Consider the following 24,343-nt stretch of genomic DNA (forward strand, 5'->3'; position numbering starts at 1 on the left):
ACTTCACTAGCGTGTATCACGTGATTAGCAGCTCACGACGGTGGCCTGTGCCGTGCATTTTTTTCCCTAGAAAGTATTTCGCCGAGCCGTAATTTAACTGAGACGTTTGACATAAATTAAGTAAAGGCTGTAGAAATGTACAAAGAAAACTTTATTTCAATGCTGGAACACTCGTCGGTATACTGCACAGTACAGTTCCGCGACTTGTGTATATGTTCACATTATGGCAGATCGCGTATAGGTTACACCAGTTAACTACCATCGAACACATCATCGCGGACTGCGGTGTATCGTTGAAGTCTTTGGAATATCTGCCGCAATATTCATTTCACTGCTGCTAGCGTGCGGTTACTCATGCGGGCGGTCGCCGGGCACAGACGTCTTTCGTTGTCCGACAGCAGTAAAGTGTGCGGAAGCTCTCTCTGCGTAGCGCGGCAATGGATCATGAGCTCGACGCATGTGTGTTGTCCGGCGGCAGCCGTGTGTGTGCGCTCCCCGCTTGTCAGGCCACACTGGACGGCAGCGGCTCGCCGGCCTGACCGTAGCAATAGCGCTTCTTCTTGGATCCCAGCCTGGCCGTACCGGAGGCTGCCGCGCCGGCACCGTCGGCGACGGTCGCGTGCCTAGCCGCCTTGCCCTTGGCCAGGGTCCGGTGCAGCGTCTCGAGCTCTCGGTTGAACAGCATCTTGTGGTTCTGGGCGAGCATGTACTCCCAGGCCTTGTAGGCCTCGGCTTCGTCCGCCTGCTCGTCGTCGATGTCGGTGGTGATGCGGAAGTGGACGCTCTTTCCGGGGCCCCCCGCGGCCACTGACGCCGCCGCCTGCTGCAGGCCGATGGCGATGACGCAGGTGCCGCCGTCGCTGACGAGCGACGCGACGGCCTGGTTGAGCCGCTTGGCGGCCGCCATCGGGTTTGGCGCGTCGAGGGCCTCGGCCAGTGCCGCCTCGGGGGCCAGAGCGTCGCCCAGCGCGGCCGTCGATAGCACCACGAGTCGGTCGTCCGGGCGCAGCGTCACGTGTCGGATGCTGGGCGACGGCAGCTCGCATGGAGGCGGCCCTCGCGCCGTCGACGGCCACGACGAGCTGGCGTGCGTCTGGAAGCCCTCCTGCCAGTGACACAGTCAATGAGTCTGGGCGGCAACGCTTCTTGCCCGTCGTTGTGTGCAGAGATTTGCAGTCGAACAAGTTAAGGTCACCTTGTTCAACTGGAAATCTGTTGCAGAAAGATATGTAATTGAAATAAGGTCCTTATTGCAAGCAACATGCACGTACACACGCCAAAATCTCAGTTACTTTTTCTAACTTCAATGAGGCTGACGCCGACTGCGTTTTCACCTATGTTTGGGGGATTAATGGCAATCACCCAAGTTATAGGTAAACTATAACTTTAAGTAGTTACGCATGTAGGCTGGAAGTAATTTTCATGCTGAATAACGCGAATGAGGCAGGTGATGAAGGCGTACCTCACCCCTACTATACTCCTTGTAAACGGAAAGTTTGTTTCATAAAAAGCTAGACTTTTGTCAAAGCTCTTTTTTTCTCTCTTTTGAAATCGTTCGTCGGTTGCTGTGGCACATGTCGGCCGGAACGGACAATTTTTCGTAAGGATTGCTTTTTAGGCTCAGCGCGGCTACTGCACTCTTCATTTCCAGTGCACTAGTTTTCTTGAATGGGGCCCATATAATACTACAACCTACGCTACATGCTCACTTTTCATGATTTATACCAAGGTATCTCAATAAGCATATGGAAATTTGTTATACGAAGATTAAATACTTCAAATGTATGTACAAATTATTCATTATATTATTTTGTCGACATATTCACCTTTCTTTTCAGCGTACATCATACAATGGCGCATGCGCCAACTTTGGTGTTGCATCGAGAAAGACAACTTTGTGCAGCGTGCCATGGGTCCGCATTTATAAAACAGTTCGTGCGCTAAAGAGCGATTCGTAACCATGTGAGCTGGCCAATCCTAAACGCGAGCATATTACCAAATGCGGCCAACCAATGAGCACCAATAGCAAGTAATTGTTACGCACGAAAATACATTTAGATTTCCACGGCTGGGTTTATGTCTTCATCAGCACTCTGATCCTTCAAAGTCTCGTTACCTGCCGTGGTTGCTCAGTGGCTATGGTGTTGGGCTGCTGATCACGAGGTCGCGGGATCGAATCCTGGCCATGGCGGCCGCATATCGATGGGGGCGAAAACACCCGTGTGCTTAGATTTAGGTGCACGTTATAGAACCCCAGGTGGTCGCAATTTCCGGCGTCCTCCACTACGGCGTGCCTCATAATCAGAAAGTGGTTTTGGCACGTAAAACCCCGTAATTTAATTTTTTTTTCAAAGTCTCCTTCACCCGTTCAAACCCATGGCCACGGTGCTATCTATGATCAAGGTCGTGAAATCTAGAATGCCAATCAAGCGTATTTTCTGAAGATTCATTTCAGTTTTTATTATTTTCTTGGATTGTGCGAATATTTGAAATTTCGAATACGAATCGAGTATCATTGGCTATTTCATTCGTATTTCAATGCGTATTTCTATACGCTTTAATTTCAAATGCATGGTGTGCATGGGTGCTTCAACGAATACAACCAGTTTGGCCGGCATTTCTAAAACACTCTCGTAGTGGACTGTCATAAACACGCTGAGAAAGCGCGCGTTCGAATTTTCGCTGTTTTATTGAGTGCAAATTGGCAGAACTCCAGCGTTTATTATGATGATAAGCGTGAGTGACGCATTGATAATACTTCATAGTGAAGTCTAGCGTTCACTATGGCGGCTCTACAGAGGACGCCTCAAACACGTTTCTGTAGTAGCTTTGCAAGAACTTATTTTCGTAGTGTGCTTTCCGACTGCTCAAGACACGTTTTGCTGGGCTCACACGGATTAAAAAATTTCCGGGGGTGTACTGACACCGAACACTCATCCCCCCCCCCCCCCCCAACTTCCGCCTACTTACTGCATTTTTTCAGATAACACGCCCGCTCATAACGTTATTAAGTGGCAACGTGCATACAATTTTTTCAAACATATACGCGCCTGGGATGCAGCTCTGACACCTTCAAAGGGTTTATTTAGGGGCGACGCTGAAGTTTTGCAAAATAACACGCCTTGAAAGCCTTGTTTAGGGCCGACGCCTTGTGCAACTAACGAATTCAGTAGGCAGGCGCTAGTAGATCTAAGGTCAGTCGAAGCATAAGACTTTTGCGCCACAGATTGCCTCGGGCCAGACCCGCGTGGCTCAAGTGTACTTGCCTGAACTGCTGCGTCCCAGTCGTCGGCGACGCATCGTGTGCTCTGGCCGCTCGCCTCAAAAAGAATAGTTGTCTGCTTGTCGCCGTGTGCCAGCAGGCACGTGGCCCCGCCACACTGCGCGACCGTCATCAGGTACGCAGCCCCGTCGGTGTCGTCCGCGCTTACGTCGGCCGGAGCGAGGTGGCAGAGCAGGATGTTCAGCTGGTGGCAGCACGCCTTGCTGCCCAGTGCCCTGCATAAACACGTGCAGCGAACTGTCGAGCGTAATGGGACCATCCTATCGGCAGGATTCCTCAGTTCTTTGCTGCACCGAGGGCTCTCAAGCGTATGGGGAGCCAAACATAGTGACAAAATGTTTACAGCCCCGAAAGATGCCTTGTAGTTCTGGTTTTACAGCGACATCTTTTGAGAGCATTCCCAGAAAGAATATATGTCCTGTATGCTCCTGTTCGAGTTCATCATTTCGGTTCCATGTGCGCACGTGGCACCAAAGTGGTAGTAGCCGGTGCATGGCAGTCGGTGGAGAGGCTTTTGCTATTGCTCTAATTAATTTTGTTCTGACAAAGGGCAACTCCATTTCTCAAGTTCTAGCACTGGACTGAGGCGGCCCTTATTTGCGTGCGTGTGGTCCTCAAAGTGAGTCGTGTCCCAGTGTCGCTTGGTTAAATTTGTTCAGCGAAGTATAACATACACGTAATCGTTTTTGTTTCACGACTGAAAAATGGAGATTCTGCGTAGCAAACATTAATAAAAAGTTGGTTTAGCTTATCCCGATGCCACCAGGACATTATGCTGCCGGAAATATCGGAGCTTGAACGCTTCGTGTCATGCAGATCAGACTGATGAACGCTGCGACTGTTTACTTTTTCTTTAGCACCCGCTGGTGCCCTGAACGATAATGAAAGTAGGCGAGCAGACTATATTGTAACAGTCTAGAGGAGTACGTGACGCCAAACGGTAACGCTAAATGGTTGGTGTCTGGATGGACACCATCCATCGTTCGAGTGTGGCGATATGGACCAAGAAGCCTATATCGCCACCCTCGGCTAAATGTTTGAACTGCCCAAGGTCAACGCTACTATGGCTGACACAATTCTCCGAAGACGGGCCTGTATAGTGAGACCACTACCTGTAGGTGGAGAGTATGATGTTTTGCAGGAAGGCTGCCGAAGATTCGGCTGAGCGTCGCTCCTGTCGTACGAGCTGTGCGACAGCCGCCTTTGCAGTGGAAAGCAACTGCCGCTGTGGGCTCTCCAAGATGGCCGCCAGCACCTCGGTGTGACCGCTCGGCTGAGTGCACTGGTTGATGTACAACCTGCGAGGGGCGGCACACAGTGGGCACATGTAGCACACGTTGCTAACGCATTCCTGCCGGCGTGTTGGGATATTCCAGTTTGGGATCAGCTCAATCTAGTCGAAACCGTTTGTATTGTTCAGTACAACATAAACAAAATCCAACAGAACCTATCTCAATGAATGTCCGCGTTCATGCGATTAGCACTGAAGCAATGTAGCGACACACCGTATTGCCAACGCCGAAACGTGTATTCAGCAGGGCTCCTCTCTCGCGCTTCTTACTACACACGCTGCGACATCTAGCAGCGCCGCCGTAAAATCCGCGCGTGGCGTGGGTTCAATTCCGCCGTGCATCGGAGAAATTTAGAGGATCACTTTTGTCATTGTAGAGTGGCAAATAACCAGTGGCACATACGTAGTCACCCAAGTTAACGTCAAAGAGGTGAAGGTGAAGAGTGGCACACATTTGCTGGCACATACCCAGTGAACCAAGTTGGTATGAAAAAGATTCATTTCAGTCAGTCAGTCAAACAGTCACTTCAGTCAAACAGACCGAGTGGCACACACTCGGCGGTCCAAGTCTGCGTCAGAGAGGTTCATTAGAGAGCGGTACATACTCAGTGCGACGCCCTGTGCCGCATGCCCAGTGCCCCATGTCGGCGTCAAAGAAAGAGCGGTGCATAGCTACACAGTGTCACATACTTGGTGATCCAAGTTGGTCTGGCGGTTGGTTTCGAAACACTGTTCCCTCAGCACAACCAATCCGATGCGCTACCATTCATTCGACCGTGGACCATCCGGTAACCCAGGTTGGCGGGAAAGATGTTAGAGACCGACCGACTGTCAGCCCCCGGAAGGTACCTTAAGAATGCTTATTGCATTAAAAACGACCCTTGAATAGAGCCGGGCACGCTTTTACGTTCGTTAACCTGCAGTTATCTGCAAGCGTAGAGCGTTCAGGTAGCCTGGAATGCATCCAGACCACAAAGGCGCCCAGAAAAATAAAAATGAGCGCCTGCCAATCACACGAAAGCGTGCGATTGTAGTCAGCGTGCCGCAACTTTGTAAAAACGCGTAGTTGCATAGTTGCAACATCGACAGAAGCCGCAGTGCCATGCGGGGCAAGAACTGTATGCCTGACGTTTATCAGACACATGAAACAAGGGTAACATTCTTTAAGTGAATTAAGACGGGTTATGTAAAAAAAAATTGTCTATCGCTTCACAGCGCATTATAAGACTAGGAATGCCTCGAAGTAAACAGTGTTAAATTGCACTTAACAATATCATATTCACTTGAACTAACCCTCATTCGCTGCACAACCACGAGGAATGCTTAGCGGCCATACTCTCCGCAAGTTTAGGCATGTAAAGTTTTTGAGATGACTATTGGGGTGAGAGTGGTGCAGTGAGAGTGGTGCTTCGCTCACTTAAATTATGGTCCTCTCTCAGGGCCAGACTTCAGTATATGTATACGTAGACAAGAGTTAATTCAACCTTGCACCAGCTATTTTTGATGTGTTCCGCCCTCCTCTTCGCCTTATATCGGTTACCCACTCCGTCCTTGGATGCTCGCTCAAATTTTCCTCAACATTGTCTGCTCTCTTGTACTTTATCCGACCTCGACAACTATTGAGGTATGGCATAATATCATAACGTCATAAAAACAATAACAACAAAGGAAAGCATTTTCCATGTACCGGAAGAGCAGCAGGTGACGTCGTTTAGCGACCAAACGTTGCGGCGCTTCATTTCGTTTTATGGTACAATTTGTGGCATTCATTCGCAAGAAGAGCTAGTAATGTCCTCACTAGGGGGCATAACTTTGTTCGCTTTTGTCGTGGTGCCGGCTTACCTGGCTGGTCCTTTGAGGCTTTCCGAAAAGCCTGTCGTCCAGAAGGGGCTTTCAAGACAGCTTTGGCCAGGGCCGTTGGACTTGAAGGGCGGCGCCAAGCGACCCGAGAACTTGGTGTCCACAACGGACACATTTCTTCTGGAACTGAACGCAAGAGCGATATCACAGGCGACATAATATACGATAAACAGTTTTTTCGATACAAAACTACACCACACAAGGCGTCGCCATGATGATGATCCTGCATTAGAGAATGGCGACATTGCCCTTCGTAATACGTCGTAACGGCTAGGCTTAAAGAGCTACTTCCAGGGCGAAGCAATAAGAGGATTAGCCTTTATAATGATTTGAACTTGGATTTGTCATTATTTAACGACATGCACAGCCTCTCATGCGCTCTAGGAAGTGTCGTCTCTTCTTTCTCGTTAAGCAGAGAGCGTGGGAAACGAAACACGAAACGAAGCATCAGGAAGGCCGCAACGCATTACAGCTGTCTCGAGATGTCGGTCATAACAGCCGCACACAACTCGCCCTCGTCGAGGTTGGTGCGCTTGCTTCTTGCCGGATAATACGAGCGTGACATCGCGTTTCCGGGTTTCTTTTTCCCCCATCCTCGAGAGAAAGTGCCACTCTGCGAGGAAAATTCGCACAGCACACAAACACGCGATTACGGCGCGTCGTGGTCGTTAAGGCTGAAAAAAACGCACGTCCGGACCGGCTGGAACCGGGGAGTAACGCGCGTTGGCCGTCCCCAATCAACCCCGGCACGGCTCTCGCATCGCCGGCTGGCGTTCGGTACTTCCGCGCTGTGGCGAGCGACCGCGAACTAAATCGCGACCGGCTATAATAGGCAACGGCACAGTGTGTGTGCATTAGCGAAGCCATTCGCCGAGCCACCTGCGCGCGTAACACTGTGCGGAGCGAGTGTGCATGCTCTTTTGTTTGCTGTGGGAACACAGTCGTTGTGATAGATTATACTTGGAAGGGCCGACCATAAAGGCGTTGTTCCTGTATAACAGCGCGTATAGCGTGGACTTGGGCCGCTCATATCAATAGTGACTTTGACGGTGCAACTTCCTGTTCATCCCGAATTTGCACCCCTCCCGCCCTCCATTTCTCTCTCTCTCTTCCTCGCTCATGTGCAAAAGCTTTTCTTAAACTTTTTTTCTTTTTTTGCCCATTGTTCCATTTCACTATACAGAGTTTATCTTGGCCCTTGCGCCACAAAACACTACATTCATCATTATATTGAGTTCAGACACTGCCGCTCCTTCCAGGAACGCCGCCATGGAGACGAAGACGCCAACTTCAAAGGACTAATGACAGAAAAGTGTCTTGCTTTTTTTTCTTTGCTGGATAGGTGTCGACCCAGTAATTACCCTCTGGATCCGCGAGAGCTCAACAAATAATTAGTTGTACACATTTTAATGTGACCTAATGTGACCTGTTCACCTGATGTGGCGGTGTCGTGGTACGAGACGCCATAATAGACACGGAGCAGCGCAATGCGACAGGGACCAAAACTAAGAAAGACACATACACGTACTGCGCCGCTCCGTGTCTATTATGAATCCAAACCAACTAGCCCGGCAGCGTGCCCCAGGCGCCACTCGCGCGTACACACGACCGTGCTGGCGAAAACTGAGTCTCTTCAGCGTTCGAGGAGAACTAGGACTCCTGCGTCTCGGCGACACGATAATTCACCGCACGCGGCTGACTGGCGTGACCCCCACCTCCGCTTTCGGTGATGTGATAACCTACTTTTCCACGCCCAAAGCCGCGCTGCACTTGTCACGCGTTTTAAACAGGTCGCATTAAATGTTCTGTAATTATTTACTTCTGGCATCCTCGAGTAATTGTGGCGTCGTACACCGTAAATACGAAGTCGATAGCTATATATGTCTAAAAAGCAAAATAAGCGGTACATAAAATTTTTCTGCCAGTACTCTTTTAGGAGACGGTATATGTAATTATCGGCATTGTGGTCCTCATACGGTATATGCGAGTCCTTGCGGCTGATGAAATAAACAAATCCGTGCGTTTCCTCAGCTACGGTAGAAAGTCGCACTATCGATCGAAAGGCGATGCATTTATAGCGATAGCAAAGTATTAGACAACTGCAAGAAGTAAGGAATTCATAGTTTCATCGAACGCATAAATTGCAGTAAACATTTGCTTACTAATTAAAATGACTGGCAAGGTACGTGTCACTTGCGCCCAGGCAAACATGAATATATCTCACTCGATGACCACGAACATTCGTTCTCACAACACTGGCGTGATTAAGAGTGCCGGCAGAGGAGAGCGAAGGCTTCGTGCTGCCTCTCTCTTTACCGCGTTCCGGAAGCGCAGGCACGGCCGGTCTCGAGGAGGAGACGCGCGCTCTCCTCCCCTAGAGCACGCTTGATCACGCGACCTCCAACATTGTGCGCGCGCGCGAAGACTGCACACATCAAGCCACCATCCTTATCGGCTCACCATCGCGCACTTTTCCTCGCACCCACAGCACATGGCGCTCGGGGCGCGATGCGATCTTATTGCATTTTATAGTGGACATCACGGCGACGGCGAAAAATCGCCTGGGGTGTTTATATAATTATTATCGCAATAAAAGACGTCTTTCATTCGGCCAATGTTAATCACCGCGTGATCGAAGATTTTTGGTAAAATAATATAATCAATCGAAGAATTCAAAGCTCGGCGAGTTGGCACCTATTCATATTCGTGCTTTGGGTTGGGCACGAAACACACGGACACGCGCTCGTGACCTCTAGTCCTTTGTTGTTGAGCTCTTTCACGATGGCTAGTGATTTGCGTGGGAACTTGAGGGATGGCAAACCGCGGTATATTTGTTGTAATGCGGCCTTTGAGTCCGTAAGGACAACCACATTCTGCGGAGGCAAAGTCTTTAATTTGCGCAGAGCAGAAGCTATTGCTGCGCCTTCCACAACTGTCGAAGAGGCTATACAGTCCAGACGGCCAGACCACGTATATCTTAGAGAGGGAATATAGAATGCAGCTGCACAGCGGTCTTCGTCTGCCTTGACAGAGCCATCTGTGTATACTTGTAGGTGACTCGGGTAAATCGTGTTCAGGTGTTCCAGGACTAATGACTTGGCTTCTGCAGATGGAATGCAGCTCTTTGATTGCAATCGTGGTACACTTAAGTTGCATATGATGTCCTCGAATGTCCAGGGTGGTTCTATCCTTTCCCTTTGTCTCGAGCAGCGCAATCCTAATACGCGAAGCGTGTTCAATGCTGCATAAAAATGTGAGCGCGGCCTGTTACCTATACGTCGTAAGAGCGCTCTACCGGGCGTAGACTCACTCAATCGTAGGAGCTGGATCATCAGAGCCTGGGAAGCCTGAAGTCGTAGAGGGCGTGACTCAGCTTCGTAGAGCACTTTCTTGTTTGACGCTGGCTGAGGGACTCCAAGGCAAAGTCGGATACCTTTTCTTCAAACAAAGGCTTCACAGTAAAGTTTCAATGGATTCCTTCCCACATTGGTATCTCAGGAAACGAAAAAGCTGATGCGCTTGCATACGCCGCGCTCTATCATCCTCCCAAAATCAAGGCCCCAAAGAGTAATCAAGTGCAAAAATCTGACATTCGAAATCACTTTGCGTCGCTTTGGGTTCCACCGCATATGCCCTGCGTAACCAAGCGATTGCACCGAGAGGAAGCCACACTTCTATATCGAATAAGGACAGGATCTGCAAATACACCGGCCTGGTTATTTAAAACGGGGCGAATCAATTCTCCGAACTGTTTGGCATGCAACGAGACAGGAGACATTGAGCACTTTTTGTGGTCCTGCCAGCAATTCCAAGATGAAAGAGACACTCTCCTGAAGAATCTGCAAAGCAAGAACCTTCCGCATGCGCGCCTGCAACACCTTATATTTCCCGCGGGATCAGTTATAGCCCGAAAAGAAACTTCACGTCTCCTCATCGAGTTTTTAAGAGAGACTGGTTTGAAGGACACATGGTGAAACCCTTCAGCGGTATTGTGCGAGACGCTCGGGCGGAGCAATTGCCGGCCTTGTTCGCCAGGCTAAACCCGCCTGTTACTACAATTCACCACCACCACCACCACCACCACCACCTCTAGTCCTTCGTGTGTTTCGTGTACAATCCAAAGAATGAATAATAACAGTCGTCGTAACTTTTCTTCAATTTTGAACATTACGTGACATTTTAACGCTTGAGCTATCAAATCATATGCTCTGACAATGTACGGCTTAGGTTTTCACGTTGTATGTGTTCATAAAGCGTCTTACGCAAATGCCGTTCGCAATTGGTCGTGGCCGCGGAAATAATCTCGTTACGAGATTGACCGCGCTATCATGACGTAGTGCCTGGCTCCCGAACGCCGGGCAATAACGAAATGCTCTTATGCAAGAACAGTTTTGTGAAAACGGACGCTGTTTTTGATGCTTTGGATGCTGATGCTCCTGTCCATGACTATTATGACGAGCTTTCTGTAATCGATGCTGAAAACGTAAATCTCATTACAATATTATACTTCGAAAACTCGCATTATTCACAAACGAAATGCGCGTCAGTGTAGTGATATGTAAGGCTACGTATACAATGTGCCTCAGATAACGTTAATCAATCTGTTCAACGAAAAAGAAAAAGGATTGAAAAAACATGGTGCACGATACAATTATAGGACCTATGGTGTTTGGTCTTAAATCGTATCTTGCACCGTGTTTTCTAAAATCCTTTCTTTTTAGTTGAACTGCTTAGCTAACGTTAGCTGGGCCACTGTATAGTTGAAGCGCCTGCGTGTGCAGACTTACCAGAGGGCGTGGAACTCCTGCGTATCGACGAACAGCGCTTGATTGCACGAAATGTCTAGCTGTTGCAGGCTTGGGGACACAAGTGACGAGAGGGTCACTTTGCTCAGCAGGTTGCACGACACGTCGAGCACCTGCAACGCCGCGTTGTTCGTGGAGTGATCGTTGAAGAATTCATCAACGACGACGTTAGAGCGTTGAGAGGAGGTAAAAAGGTTGTTCAGCCGTTTTACGCTCGTCGACGCAGTGTGGCGTTATGTAACTTTTCAATATACACTGATATTATATCGTGTTTTTTTTTCTTTTTGCTTTGAACGCTTCTCTAACGCCTACAAAATTTACTCTGAATACGATACTACAAATGTATTGCAAATGACGCCAAGGCGGACATCATCTGCAAGAGAAACCAAGGTAACCCATTCACTAATTAAACTAGTTATACAGTGATTAACTTCTCGGTACATAATTTACGACACATGTCACGAGTGGTGCTACACACCGGTAATTACAGAAGACGAGCGCACAGCAAGACAACCATTTGTTGAGGCGAACTTGTGCCCCACATAACCAAAAGCAACTAGCCCAACAGCAGCAACATGTGCAAGCATGGACAGCAATCGACAAAGAACGAACATCCCCTATCTGCGGGCAGTATTTAAAGGCTGTGAAGTAACGTGCGTAGAACTATCGCGGGAGATAGCGCGAGTTGCCCTGCCTGATACGATGGGCCCATCGTAGATACGACGCTATCGCGGTAGGTTTGTGCGAGTGCTCACACGCGTTAACATCCGTCATTCGGACGCCACCGGCACAGATGCAAAGCCCGAAAGGCACGTGGCAATATTGGAAAGTTCGAGGGAATCTTTATAAAAGTTTAGTTACGTATTTTGACATTTCGAAATAAACATGCAGGCTTAAACAAGTGGTGTCAAATTATCCTTTCATCAATTTCCCTGATTGTGTACGCGACACCACGAACCGTGGCTCTCCGTCCAACCTCCGTGTAATATGGAGCTGTGGGGTAAATTGAAGGCGCCGTCGCAGTCCCCTCTTCCTACAGGCTCATTCCGATTGGCGCTCTGCGAAACTTCTGATTCGACGCATGCTCAGTTCATCAGCATGGATGAGACACGCTTTATCGCGCGGTATGGTAAAGCTTCATATTACGCCACACTATATACTACGTCACAGGGGGGTTGCACCACGAGCCGCGTTCCGCGGTATTTTATGTGCACGCGCTATACATAACGTGACATTTATTGGACCCTTATGCACACATATAGGTATATGCAGCTGTGTTTAACGCAGGGCCGGCTCAATGTAACGATTGTTTTTGCTACGATTTTGTTCCATCCTTACGTCCACATCTCCAGATTGACCGTTTCTGGCGCTAGCGTAGGAAGTGTGGCGCTGAGGCCAGTGACGAAGTTCATAAAGGAATAAAACTGGAATAAAATCGCTACATTATTTCGGCCCAGTTCAGCGTATCTCCGCCATGTCTGCACTGTGGTGTAGCCGGTAGTTCTCCTTGCACTGAAAGGTGGGCGTTATGGACTCACCTTGAGGGAGCGGTTGTGCTCAAAATTTGGCAATGTGTCGAGTAGGTTGCAGTTGAGGAGCAAGGCTTCGAGTCCGGGAAGGGAAGCCAGGGAGTCTGGAAGCCGCTGCAGCGCGTTGCCCGTCAACACCAGGTCGCGCAGGCTTTCCAGCTCGGATATCCTGCAGGATACCTTCTTTTTACGTCCGATCGGCATTTCTTACGAGGGAGAGAATGACACCATGTGACATGCAGTCGTCCACATATATGCACCGAGCGCTCAAGGATTGCGCTGCAGCAGTTGCGAGGTTCCAGGTATGTATGTATGTATGTATGTATGTATGTATGTATGTATGTATGTATGTATGTATGTATGTATGTGTGTGTGTGTGTGTGTGTGTGCGTGTGCGCGTGTGTGTGTGTGTGTGTGTGTGTGTGCAGTGCTCACGGAATGAAACGCGTCAATTTAGGGCAAACTAATGCCCATAGTTTCGTGTCCACCGGCTGCAGTTCGTGTCACATCGACGTAACTTTGGTGTGTACACTTAGAGCGGAGTCAGAGTCACCTTTAGTGACCAGATTCATAGCGACATGACATGGTACTCTCGAGTTCTCTGCACATATCCTGGGTTCTACCAAATGCTCGCTGTCGCGTTTCATTCCGTGAGTACTGTACATGCGTGGTTGAATGCTGTGTGACTCACGTGTCCGTGTGGCTGCCGCTGCTCTGAGCATTTCATCTCAAGCCGAGCAGAAATGCAAAGATATCGATTTCTTGGCTTCACCGCGCATCGCTCAACCGCTCAAGACAGAAATGTGGACGTTTGTATGGAGGTGCTAAAGTATCTCGAAAAACCTTTGGTTCGCGCATGTAAAACGTCATGACTGTACCGCTCTCACGAATTCCTGTTTTGCTCCTCATTCAGTTGTACAGAAGCTCTTGTTTCGTGCAGACTTAACTTGTACACCCCTCCCCCCTTCCACAACGCCTTTTTTCTCTTTTTTTAACGTGTTAAAACGGTACGAAACGCCGTGTGCCCAGTTGTTATCTCGCATGAAACCATGTGCTCTGAGGATGGGGACCGGCGCGTCTCTTGGCATGCACAGGATCTGTAGTTCTTCGGTGGACGTACCTGGCAGGAACGGTGTGGAGTTGGTTGTACGCCAGCTGGAGTACCTTGAGGCCAGGGCATGCCAAAACCAGAGGCCAGACCTGCTCGTCCGTGAGGCCTGTCCGTGTGAGCAGAAGCCAGCGCAGCGGGAAACTCGCCTGGTCGGGCCGCGCCAGCGACGACAGCTCGTTGTACGACGCGTTCAGCCACTGAAGCCTGCGCGTGCATCGGAACCGCTTAGTGGACGTCTCCGACGGGCGCGGCGCTTAAGTTATTCATATAGTTACTGTATAAGCCCAGAGGACCACATACCGTAACTCTAGTCACTCGCTGGTTGCTACACTGCACTTGTAAAAGCGGCGCTTCGGTAGCACAGACTTCAGGCTTCCATGTCGGTTGTACATACATTATCTACGCGTCGGTTTTACATTCTTTTCATGCAGTTTTGGTGCTTATAATGGCACCTGACAAGCCCTCATACTTTTGTCTTCAGCCAGCGAGAACAGCAACTTCAGCCTGTCTTTACAAAAAGTGGTTATCGATACACTAAAATGGGTTATAGTATGTATGACGTACAAATTTGTAGTAGTAAAAAAATCACAGGAGCCATGAACAAACTGATTATCTTGCTGCATGAGCATGAGTTGTTACGTCTACTATATGTACAGTCGCGAGCAAAGGTTGGGAGATCACGGCATCAGCAAAAATTTTAGATGTATTCAAGCGCAGCTCCGCGGCCTGGAATTGGTTTAATACATTGTATTGGTCAAAACACGGGCACGTAGGCGTGCGCCCTTGATTTCAACCGGAATGCAGTCTGCGGAAAAATAAAATATAATCGCGGCACCTTTGGTCCGCAATCTTTTGCTCGCGACTGTACACTTGGAGAATGATCGCAGCTATGCAGCTTTCATTTGCAGACTTCTCGTCAATGTTATGAAAAAAGTTCACCTTTTTTATTATTAATAGTATTTTTACGCAACCTCCGTGGATTTATGGTCAATCAACCTTCACAATTCACCTTCACCTTCACAGTTCTTTGTGAAGGTGTCAATAATACGAAATTCATTTAACAGTAATCCATATATCGGTGGTATTGGCTGACTCGCTGTAGTCTTTCGGTATTCCCGAGATAACCGGACTAAACTTCTTTGCTATTACGTATATTATAGGAGAGAGAGATAGAGAGAGAACATTTATTTCCAATGAGGTGGGGTGACTTCCTCGTAGGGAGTTCTTAGTAGGAAGCCCTTAGTTCAGGGGCCCATTGGCTCGCACCACTCGGCGTGTCTGCTGGATCCACTGAACTACATTACAGGACATTGATCATTATCATCTGTCTATTGACCTTCATACGGCACATACCTGTATGCGTGGCGGAGCAGGTTCGGTGGCAAGGCAGTGAGACAGTTGTGCTGTAGGTCAAGATGGCGGATGTGACACTGTGCTGTCATGCTTTCAGGGAAGCTGGCGATGCTGTTGTGATTAAGCCGCACTGTGTCCAGCTGAGACAATGTCGGACTGAACAGACTGGAAGAGACACAAAGCATTTTGTCAGCTAACAGGGGCCAGAATTCACGCAGTCCAATCGCGAGAGTCTATAGTTAGTAAGAACGGACCTCACAAAATGGCGATATGGTGCATGTTAGAGAGGCGTTGGTCATCGACGAATAGTTCTTGCTCTCGTAAAGCTTCGCGAATTCAGCCCTAGAATACGTGGGCCCATGGCTGGATTTACAAAGTCAGTTGTGCCGAAGAAGAGCTTGCAAAAAACGGGAACGAACCAGTCACGATAGCCATACAAGACGACAACCAACGGACAATGACACGTAGTTCTCAAGAAGTAAAGACTTTATGAGTTCGGTCCCTGATTTGTTGCTTGTTATCTTCACACTACTGACCGGATTGCTGGTCCACTCCGCGGACGAGTGTGACATGGCTGAATGCTATCGAATCACGCTGCCCTCTGAAGCCCATCCACGTCTCGCTCGCCCCGTCGTGTGAATCTAGCTTCACATTAAGCATCAGTACAATTCAGAATCATTCATTAAATGGTGTGTCGCACTGCGTCTTGCCAGATGCACTTGTGCGATATGTTACACGAGTTGGGCGTTTTAAGAACATCTCACTTGGCGGCAGTAGTCCAAAGCGCATGAAGTGTGGCGGAGCTAAGGCGATTTATTCAAAAAATGCCGGGAGCGAATTCGCAAAGTTTTACTTTGGCAGTAACTGCTCGCCGTTGGCTGGCCACCTTCGCTTTTATGTCGGCTATTACAATTGACTGATGTATGTTCTAACGAACCGCTCTACCGTACGAACACCTTTGTGAATACTGCCCTGGGCCCGCAATCGCAAACCACTTAGCAGTGTTATAGCACTCGAGTGTAAGGTTGCGGACGCCAACGTCTAGTGATAGCGAATGTATTACTTGAGAAAGCAGCCGACCAATAAAATGCAGTTAGTACGAATGAAGATCTTAGTGAATTGGTGCGGTGATGTGAAACAACCAGTGAAGCCCTGGTTGTTTGTATGGTGGCGGTTATACTGAAAGCAGCGCAGAGGCCCATGAGAGTTATTTTCATTTCTAGGTTTCGCTCGCTCTGTTTTTATTTTCTCTCAGCGAAAGTAGTGACCCGTTCATTTTCTTTTTCACATTGGGCGCAAAGCGCTAATTAAACCTAAGTTTTATCCATCAGAATCAACAGCGAGCTTCGAATACTCTGTTGCATGCTCACCTGGCGGGAACGGAAGTGAGGCAGTTGTGGCCTAGGTCCAAATGCTGGGCGCTGCGTGCCTGGGGAACCCAGTGGGGTACTTGCACAAGTTGGTTCCTGCGGGAGCGTGCATTGAATACGTGCATTGAACACGTGCATTGAACCCAGTCGCACGGACCGACGTCGCTCATGGAAAGTGGGTAGGCTATGGCTTATGCTATAGCGTTGTGCTCTTCAGTGCAAGCACCATGGTGTGCACGTGTTTGACGTTACCGAAGGTATTTCATTCGAGCAATGTGCTATCATCGACAACCCACTAGCAGCACTATAAAGGGCCTGTCCCGCTTTGAACCACAGCGTTGACTCAACGGGTTGTCCACCTATGGTGGCCTGCATCAGGATTGGCTGTAATTTGCTCTTATCAACAATTCTAGCCTAAGAGCGCTTCTTGAATACGGGCCCTGGGTCCGTAAGAGCAGATGCCAGACGACCGCATGCAATGTTGGACATATCATTAGTGAAGGCGACCGGCTGAATGGCAGCGAGCACTAAAGACGAAAAGCTGTGTAAATTCTGCTACTGAATCGTTGACCAACAATGTCAATCTTCATGTTATTTGGTTCATGGTTTGTGCGTTTGTTCAAGCAGCAAAAAGGCATGCAATCTCTACACAATAGCACGAAGCAAAGCTCCGGTGCTGAAGGCCTCTGTAACCTGGTGCTGGAACATGGGGCTGAATTCACAAAGCTTTTCTTTCGTAAGTGCTCTTTGCCATCAATCGTCCGCCTTCGCTAATAGTATGTCCTGCATCAGGATTGGCTGGAATTGCGTCTTACGACCAATTCTAGCGTAAGAGGTTTTTGTGAATACGGCTGCTGCCGTTTGAAACAGATGTGACATCTGGAAGATGGATAGTCGTGCAGGAAATATGGAATAACAAGGGTGTGCCTCAGTCTGGTGCTGAGGCGTCCCTTGTTTCCCACATTTCCTGCTTCAAGCATAATAATCCATCAATGACATAAAACATGCGGGAATCAACATCGCTCTGTCGCCGTCGGCCGAAGTTGATAGTTTTTTTTTATTTCCATAGAATGGCAAATAGAATGTGGTGGGTGCGTGTTAAAGTTTTTTTTCCTCGCAAGATGTTTTGCCTATTAGCATATAATTAAACGTATTATACTCACGTTGACAGATCGATATAGCTTAGTACGTTGCATGGTAGCGTGATGTCGACATTCTGTAGACCTGTAGGAATATAAAACGTTAAATTTTTTTTTGCGCACCTTTGGGTGCAAAGTATACAACGAGCAACTGGCTTGCGTCATCACAGTAGCTTCATCTAACTCCATGACAGAAAAAAAAAATTATGGGGTTTTACGTGCCAAAACCACTTTCTGATTATGAGGCACGCCGTAGTGGAAGACTCCGGAAATTTCGAACACCTGGGGTTCTTTAACGTGCACCTAAATCTAAGTACACGGATGCTTTCGCCCCCATCGAAATGCGGCCGCCATGGCCGGGATTCGATCCCGCGACCTCGTGCTCAGCAGCCCAACACCATAGCCAATGGGCAACCACGGCGGGTCTCCATGACAGAAATTCAAGCTACTAGATTCTAGTACCTCTGCGCGATGCATTAGTGCGCTTTTCCCTCGCGACTAGCGATAATGTCAACATACTTGAGAGTGAACTTGCTGTTTTGAATATATTATATTTTTAATGCACGCGATATGCTAATTGTAGCACTCTCCTCCTCCGCACACACGCGAGCGCTCGGCGCATCGTGCGTGTGTGTGGGGGCGTGTGTGAAGACATACAGGCACGAAGGCTTCGATAATGTGCTTACAAACTGCGTTTAAGCTTGCTATACTTAGTGGGGCAGGGAATATCATGCTTAAATGTTTTCTTTAGCTATATATACCATATGATTCTCGTGTGCACTACCTGCATACTTATGTCGGCAGTTCCGTGGTGCACATCAGAAAAGTTAACTGGCCCTCTTTTTGTTGCAATACTATGCTTAGGCTGGTTGATATACATAGTTATAATAGATGTAAATGCATAGTCAAAATACAGGCTTCCTCTTTCTCTCGCCTTTAGATAATTTATAACTTTGTTTTTTTTTTGTTTTTTTCTGGCTTTCATTGATCGAATAAGGCTTACAGTTATGACTAGAGGAGAGCGTTTCGAGACGAGCTCCGGGCAGATTCAGCTCATGAAGGCAGTTCCGTGAACAGTCCAGGTGGCGAAGGCGGTTTGTTGTCGGTAGCCGCAGTTCTTCGATTCTGTTCCAACTCACGTCCAAGGATTGCAGGTTCTGGAAGAAAACCCAACAAAATTTTGTTTTCATCATTCACAACTTAACGTGCCGTTCTTTTTTTTTATCTTTTTTTTCCCCCTACGAAGCTCGTCCCGCGAACGGTGGTAGCAGTAAAACCCGTTGAGCAAGCAAGACACTTGTGAGAAATTATTAAATATAAAAGGTTAGAAATGTACATTAATTGTGCTATTTGAAAATTTTCCGCTACAGTGCAGTGTCTGTATATTTCATACTTTATCTTGATCCTCAGGAAACGCCGACATGTGTAGGGTGTTGCTGCCAAAAAAGCGCAAATGTGCCCACTGGAGCCTGCAAGGGCCGGACGGAGTAGTGGCGTATTGTTCCTTAAAAATAAATAAAAACTGCAGTGCCATTATATTTGCAGGCTCATGTTTAATTTGTTGTTCCTAGTGCTGGCGAATCGTTTATGAACGGTCATAAACCTCATCTCACGATAATTTTGCGAAATTTCACAGCTGTACAACATGTTGTAACTTGTTCGTTTACATATCTTTTGTGCCGTCTCTTGAAATACGTCATGGGTCTGGTTTTCTTTATGCAAGAATGAGCAGTGAAAGTGAAACTGACTGTCGAGCAGTCGCAAACATAACTGGAAACTTATTTTAGGCACTTTAGAGACATTAAGAGGAAACAGCGAAATATTTAAAAGTGCCACTGTTACCTACATACATTGTACGCTTATTTCAGAAGGAAGTATGTGTGAATATCATACGACCTTCTGCACAAAGTGGCCTGTAGCACGGACGTGTGAGGCAGGACTATCCTGATGAATGTTTAGTTAAGAAAGTCGATCCTCACCGTTAAAAAAGAATATTTGTAGAAAATATTAATTACTTAAATGATATTGCGCGACATAAAAAACGACACGGACGTGAGAGAAAACGACACACCAAGCACAATATCATTTAAACAATGGATTACCAACTTGGCCGGAATGCTGCTCTCATTAAGAAAATATTAAGTTGCGTCGTTTCGCCGCACCACTTAAAGTCACAGTTTGGTACGAGGTACGTTGGAGTGCGAGCTCCAGATTAAATTTGACCACTTGTGGTTCCTAAAGATCGGTGGCGTAGCCAGGGGTTGGCACACCGGGCACGTGTCCCTCCACTCTTCCCGAAATATTTACGTTAGTGTGCTGCCTGCCCAGCTCTACCATTTTGGCCCTCCCTGTTCCCGGTCAAATGCCCCCCCCCCCCCCCGCCAAAAAAAAAAACAAAAAAAACACCATCCGGCTACGCCACTTCTAACCACGCACCGAATTTCTGGCTACGCCACTGCTAAACATGCACGGAAATCTCAGTTCGCGAGCGTTTTCGCATTCCATTCCCATCGGAATTAAACCACCGCTGCCGTCAATCGAACTATCATCCTATTCAGAACAGAAAAAAAGAAAGAAGGGGATACCTACGTAAAAGGCACGCAAAAGCTTTTCACACATACCTGTAGGTTTATAGTAGCTTTAATTTGTATAAGCAACTGAGAAGCTCAGTGAAACAGCCTCATTGCCTGTCTGTTTAGCGGTTTGCGAAAGACAATGCCCTCCCTTGGAAACCGCGCTTTTTTTCCAGCTCACGGCCGCTAGGGACGCCGGTTGTTCGTGTTCGTAATTCCTGGACTTTAACAACCTTTGGCAAATAATAGCAATAGGCATACGTTATTAGCTCTTACTACCGGTACATGGTGGATCCTCAGTCACGTATTCACTTGGCAGAATGGGGAGAACGTGCGCTCTTAGCGAGGCGGCGCTGACCAGTACGGGGGCCAAGCTGCAGTAACTTTGGCCCGTGCGGGATGCGCACGCATCTGCATCGCAAACGTCGAAGTATTCAAGGAATTTCAACCAGCTCGTACATGGACATATCTACGACAGACTGTCCATGCAGCACTGTGCCTCTAGTCCACCCTACGCCATAAAGCTCATCAACGCTGGCTATGCGCGGAAGCCCGCTTTACAATTATGCAGATGCCTGTTTTGTGATGTCGCCGTATATATTAATTAAATAAGGTGTAAAATATATGGCGACGCTTTTACCTGATCTCAGTCATTCCTACACTTATTTCGTATATGCGAGATCAGGTGAATTGTCATTCACAATATTTTCTTTCTTTCAAGTTCCTTCCCATGCTAATATGTCTTGGTATGCACACCGTGAGCTTGGCGGTGCAGAGGAGGGGGGGGGGGCTAGGGAAGGTAAATTAACTGTTGCCAGCAGCGACGTCTGATGTATAGGTAGGGTGAGGCAACCCTGATCTCCTCCCGTGGATGTCGGGATGACCGGGCGCAATGCAGATAGTCTGCCAGACGGATCATCGGCGGTGAAGTGACCTCTACGTTCTCCCTCACCTCTTCACGCCGGCCAGGCGCCGAGCACTTCCCACACACTTAGGCTGGGATGCGCACAGCGAACCCACCTGCAGGGCGGTGAAGTCGGCGACTCCCTGGATGCCGTTCGAGCGCAGGTCGAGGCGCCTGAGGGCCTGCAGCACGGGGGGCGACGCCAGCTGAGCGATGTCGTTGGCGGACAGGCGCAGGCTCTCGAGCGCCGTCAGCTGGGCCAGGGCCTCCGGCAGCGCCGTGAGCCGGTTCCCGCAGGCGCTGAGCACGCGCAGCTGGCCCAACGCCGACAGCTCGCCCGGAAGGTCGTGCAGCTCGTTGAAGTCCACGTGCAGCTCGCGGAGCCTGCGCGAGCGGCACGTTCAGGCGACGCGCGCACTCTTTGTCAACGCCCGCGCTGAAAAACAAACTTTGAGCAGGCGGGAATTGGTTGAACTGAACTTCGTCCATGGGCTGGTTAGTTCGCGTCAGTTCCCTGCCAGTGTCGTGTTCGCGCAGAACGGACCCGGCGGCTGGTCTGAACAACGTTTCCCGCAAGTGCAGAGAGTGCTACGATCATTTTGCGCGAATTTTGCACCTTGCGAGGCGAATGACTGCATACACTCAGGCACCGTCATACTGCACTAGTGAAATTAATAGTGAAGAGCTTCTTTTCAACTAGTTCAGCAAGTGTAGGTGAATCGAATGGATCCAGAGTCAAATTTTTGTTCGAGAATAGCATTGAGCACAAAGATTGATTTTCATATCTTTTGAGAATTCCTATATACTTGATCTGCACAATGTGTTCCACGCGTGAAGTCACGTGCGACTTTTTCAGCCACGCAGTTTGCACGCCACGCAGCTTGGGACGTGTCTGGGCTCGAATTCACACAGCGTTTAGTTCGTTAGTGTTGTATGCCATTGGCCGACCGCCTCCTCTAATAATATAGTATGTCAAACATCACGATTGGCTGGCACCTGTTATTACGAACAGTTCTTGCGCAAGAACGTTTTTCTGAATGCGGGCGTTGAAATAGGCCTGCACATGTTAACCAGTCACTTGTGCTTTAATGGTGAGTGCACAGAACATACTGGAAGGTGACGCCTGATACTGCTGTGAGAACCTGCCCTTATATGCTTCCTGCAACGAAGAAACCGCCAAGGGGCAGATTCTTCAAAAGGCAAAGTGACCGCAGCATGTAAAAAAAAAAAAAGGTTGGCCCCCCACTTACACCTCTAGAGTAATATATCCTTATAATTACCCCCTATCAGATATTTCCTTTCGTATTGGCTCATGCTGTACATTTTGGTCCGAGTCCACAAGAATTAATTTATACACGTGAAAGGATACAACGATAACGGTTGAATATTATTATGCCCAATTTTTGAAGAATATGTCGCAGAGCCACAGACACGTTCCTTTAACAGAAGGCATCATGTGCTATGCTGTTAGTGACATTGCATAGCCATTACAAGAAAATGATGATGCGATCGCTGCTTCTTTGAATTCGTTTTAAGAAAGCATTTATTTGGTCTCGTGGCATTAAGTTTCATGTACATCGCTTTCTCCAGAGGCGCTGTGCCCGCCAGCGCCTGCTGAAGCAGAAACTAAGAAGGCGAGTCAACAGTGGTTGACGTCGAAGAAGGACGAGCTCTTCCGGGGCGCATTAGTTTATCATGTGGTTTGTTGTTCCATATTTTTTCATGTTTGTTATTCGTGTTTGTTTGTTTCTTTCTTTCTTCGGTGTCAACCGCTGTTAAGTCGCGTTAACTTCGCTTACGCCACCTTACCCCGCTCTAGTACCATCTTACTATTACAGAGAGCCCTTTACTTAACCTTCATTTTTCTTTACTTCACTTTCTTTCATTTTAGATTACGCTACCTTCAGGATCGGCCGGCATTTTCGGTTTAGTAAAGCCACACTTCCGATTCCGTTTTTGGGCTCGCGCAGTTTGAACGAACGCATCTGGGTTTCATTTCGTCATTTTTTCGCTAATTGCGCATTGTTAGTGCTCCGTGCACAGATGTATATACGCTAACTTGGTCCGTCTCTTTCGTTCCAGGCTTCATTTTGGCACCTTTTTTGTTGCTCCGCGTGCACTAGAAGGTCTCAGATCACCTTATTTACGTGACGAAAGTGGTTAGATACTCAAATCCCGCGACCCGCAAATCTGTATGAACTTGCCAAAAAGGACCTTGTCTTCAAAATACAACATGCATGCTCGGGACCGGTATTCGAAATGATGACATATATACCGGCTTGCGCTGACACTTTACGGTCCACATGCACTATTCGCTGAAGCAACACCCAAGTGTTGACTAGTGCGCACGTGTAGAAAGTGGAATGGAAGCATGCTCGACGAAAAAAACAACAGCAACAAATAAACCCCATCTATGTGTTACTGTCATTTCAGAAGACAAGGATCACGGTTCAGGGATGCGTTTAGTGATCGCGCAATGTAGCTCGCGCACGATTACTTCCTTTACGCGCTGCGCCAAATTACAGCGATGGCTCCGAAGGCAGCGGAGAAAAGAAGGAATAGGTTCTCGCATAAACAGAAGTTATGCGAAAGATGTAAAAAAAATAAACAAAAGAAAATGTATCAGTGAGCGCTGCAACAGTTTGTTACCGGTGGGCTCAAATGCAGATGCTAATCAGAGTTCCTTGAACGATATTCGAAGGAACTGCGCATCCTTCTCTCTGCTTTATTATTTACTTAACCGGGAACAAGGAGGTCCTGAAATGTGATATCGATAGGGTGACTAAATATGAGAGTTCTTAATATGGTCGGGTGTATACACGCTTCTCTTGTTTGCACTTGCGAATGTGTACGGTTGCAAAGCCGGCAAGCGCGTAGCCGCCTGCGCATCAAAACCGCACAGTCGACTGCAAAAGTTTTCGGAGCGCGGATTTGAAATAGCCTCCAACTTCGCCACTCTACATGCCTGGAATAATCGGTGTGGTATCCGCTACACCTTTCTATTCGGGGGCATATATGCTCCGGCTGCGACGTCTTCTCGTCGTTTCTCGAGTCCCGTGCTCCGAAAACGAGCGCGCGCGTGTGCGTGTGTTCATCGTTGTTCATCTTTCTTTCTTCCGCTCGCA

The 24,343-nt window shown here is 48.2% G+C and overlaps 1 protein-coding gene across 1 annotated transcript in view; it reads right to left on the reverse strand.

Annotated features, from left to right (window-relative positions):
- Positions 1 to 130: 130 nt before the first annotated feature.
- The window catches only part of LOC135898036 (PH domain leucine-rich repeat-containing protein phosphatase 1-like), a 58,380-nt gene continuing 34,167 nt past the window's right edge, over positions 131 to 24,343 (reverse strand). The window contains exons 2-13 of the mRNA XM_065426764.1: positions 21,335 to 21,602; positions 18,745 to 18,898; positions 17,766 to 17,826; positions 16,603 to 16,698; positions 15,233 to 15,397; positions 13,889 to 14,083; positions 12,778 to 12,937; positions 11,222 to 11,352; positions 6,417 to 6,560; positions 4,396 to 4,581; positions 3,267 to 3,498; positions 131 to 1,105 (exon numbers count right to left, since the gene is read on the reverse strand). Of these exons, the coding sequence (XP_065282836.1) occupies positions 503 to 1,105; positions 3,267 to 3,498; positions 4,396 to 4,581; positions 6,417 to 6,560; positions 11,222 to 11,352; positions 12,778 to 12,937; positions 13,889 to 14,083; positions 15,233 to 15,397; positions 16,603 to 16,698; positions 17,766 to 17,826; positions 18,745 to 18,898; positions 21,335 to 21,602 (2,395 nt within the window). The 3' untranslated portion in view covers positions 131 to 502. The remainder of the gene's footprint in view (positions 1,106 to 3,266; positions 3,499 to 4,395; positions 4,582 to 6,416; positions 6,561 to 11,221; positions 11,353 to 12,777; positions 12,938 to 13,888; positions 14,084 to 15,232; positions 15,398 to 16,602; positions 16,699 to 17,765; positions 17,827 to 18,744; positions 18,899 to 21,334; positions 21,603 to 24,343) is intronic.

Source organism: Dermacentor albipictus, chromosome 1 (assembly GCF_038994185.2).
Source record: "Dermacentor albipictus isolate Rhodes 1998 colony chromosome 1, USDA_Dalb.pri_finalv2, whole genome shotgun sequence".
Lineage (NCBI taxonomy): Eukaryota > Metazoa > Arthropoda > Arachnida > Ixodida > Ixodidae > Dermacentor > Dermacentor albipictus.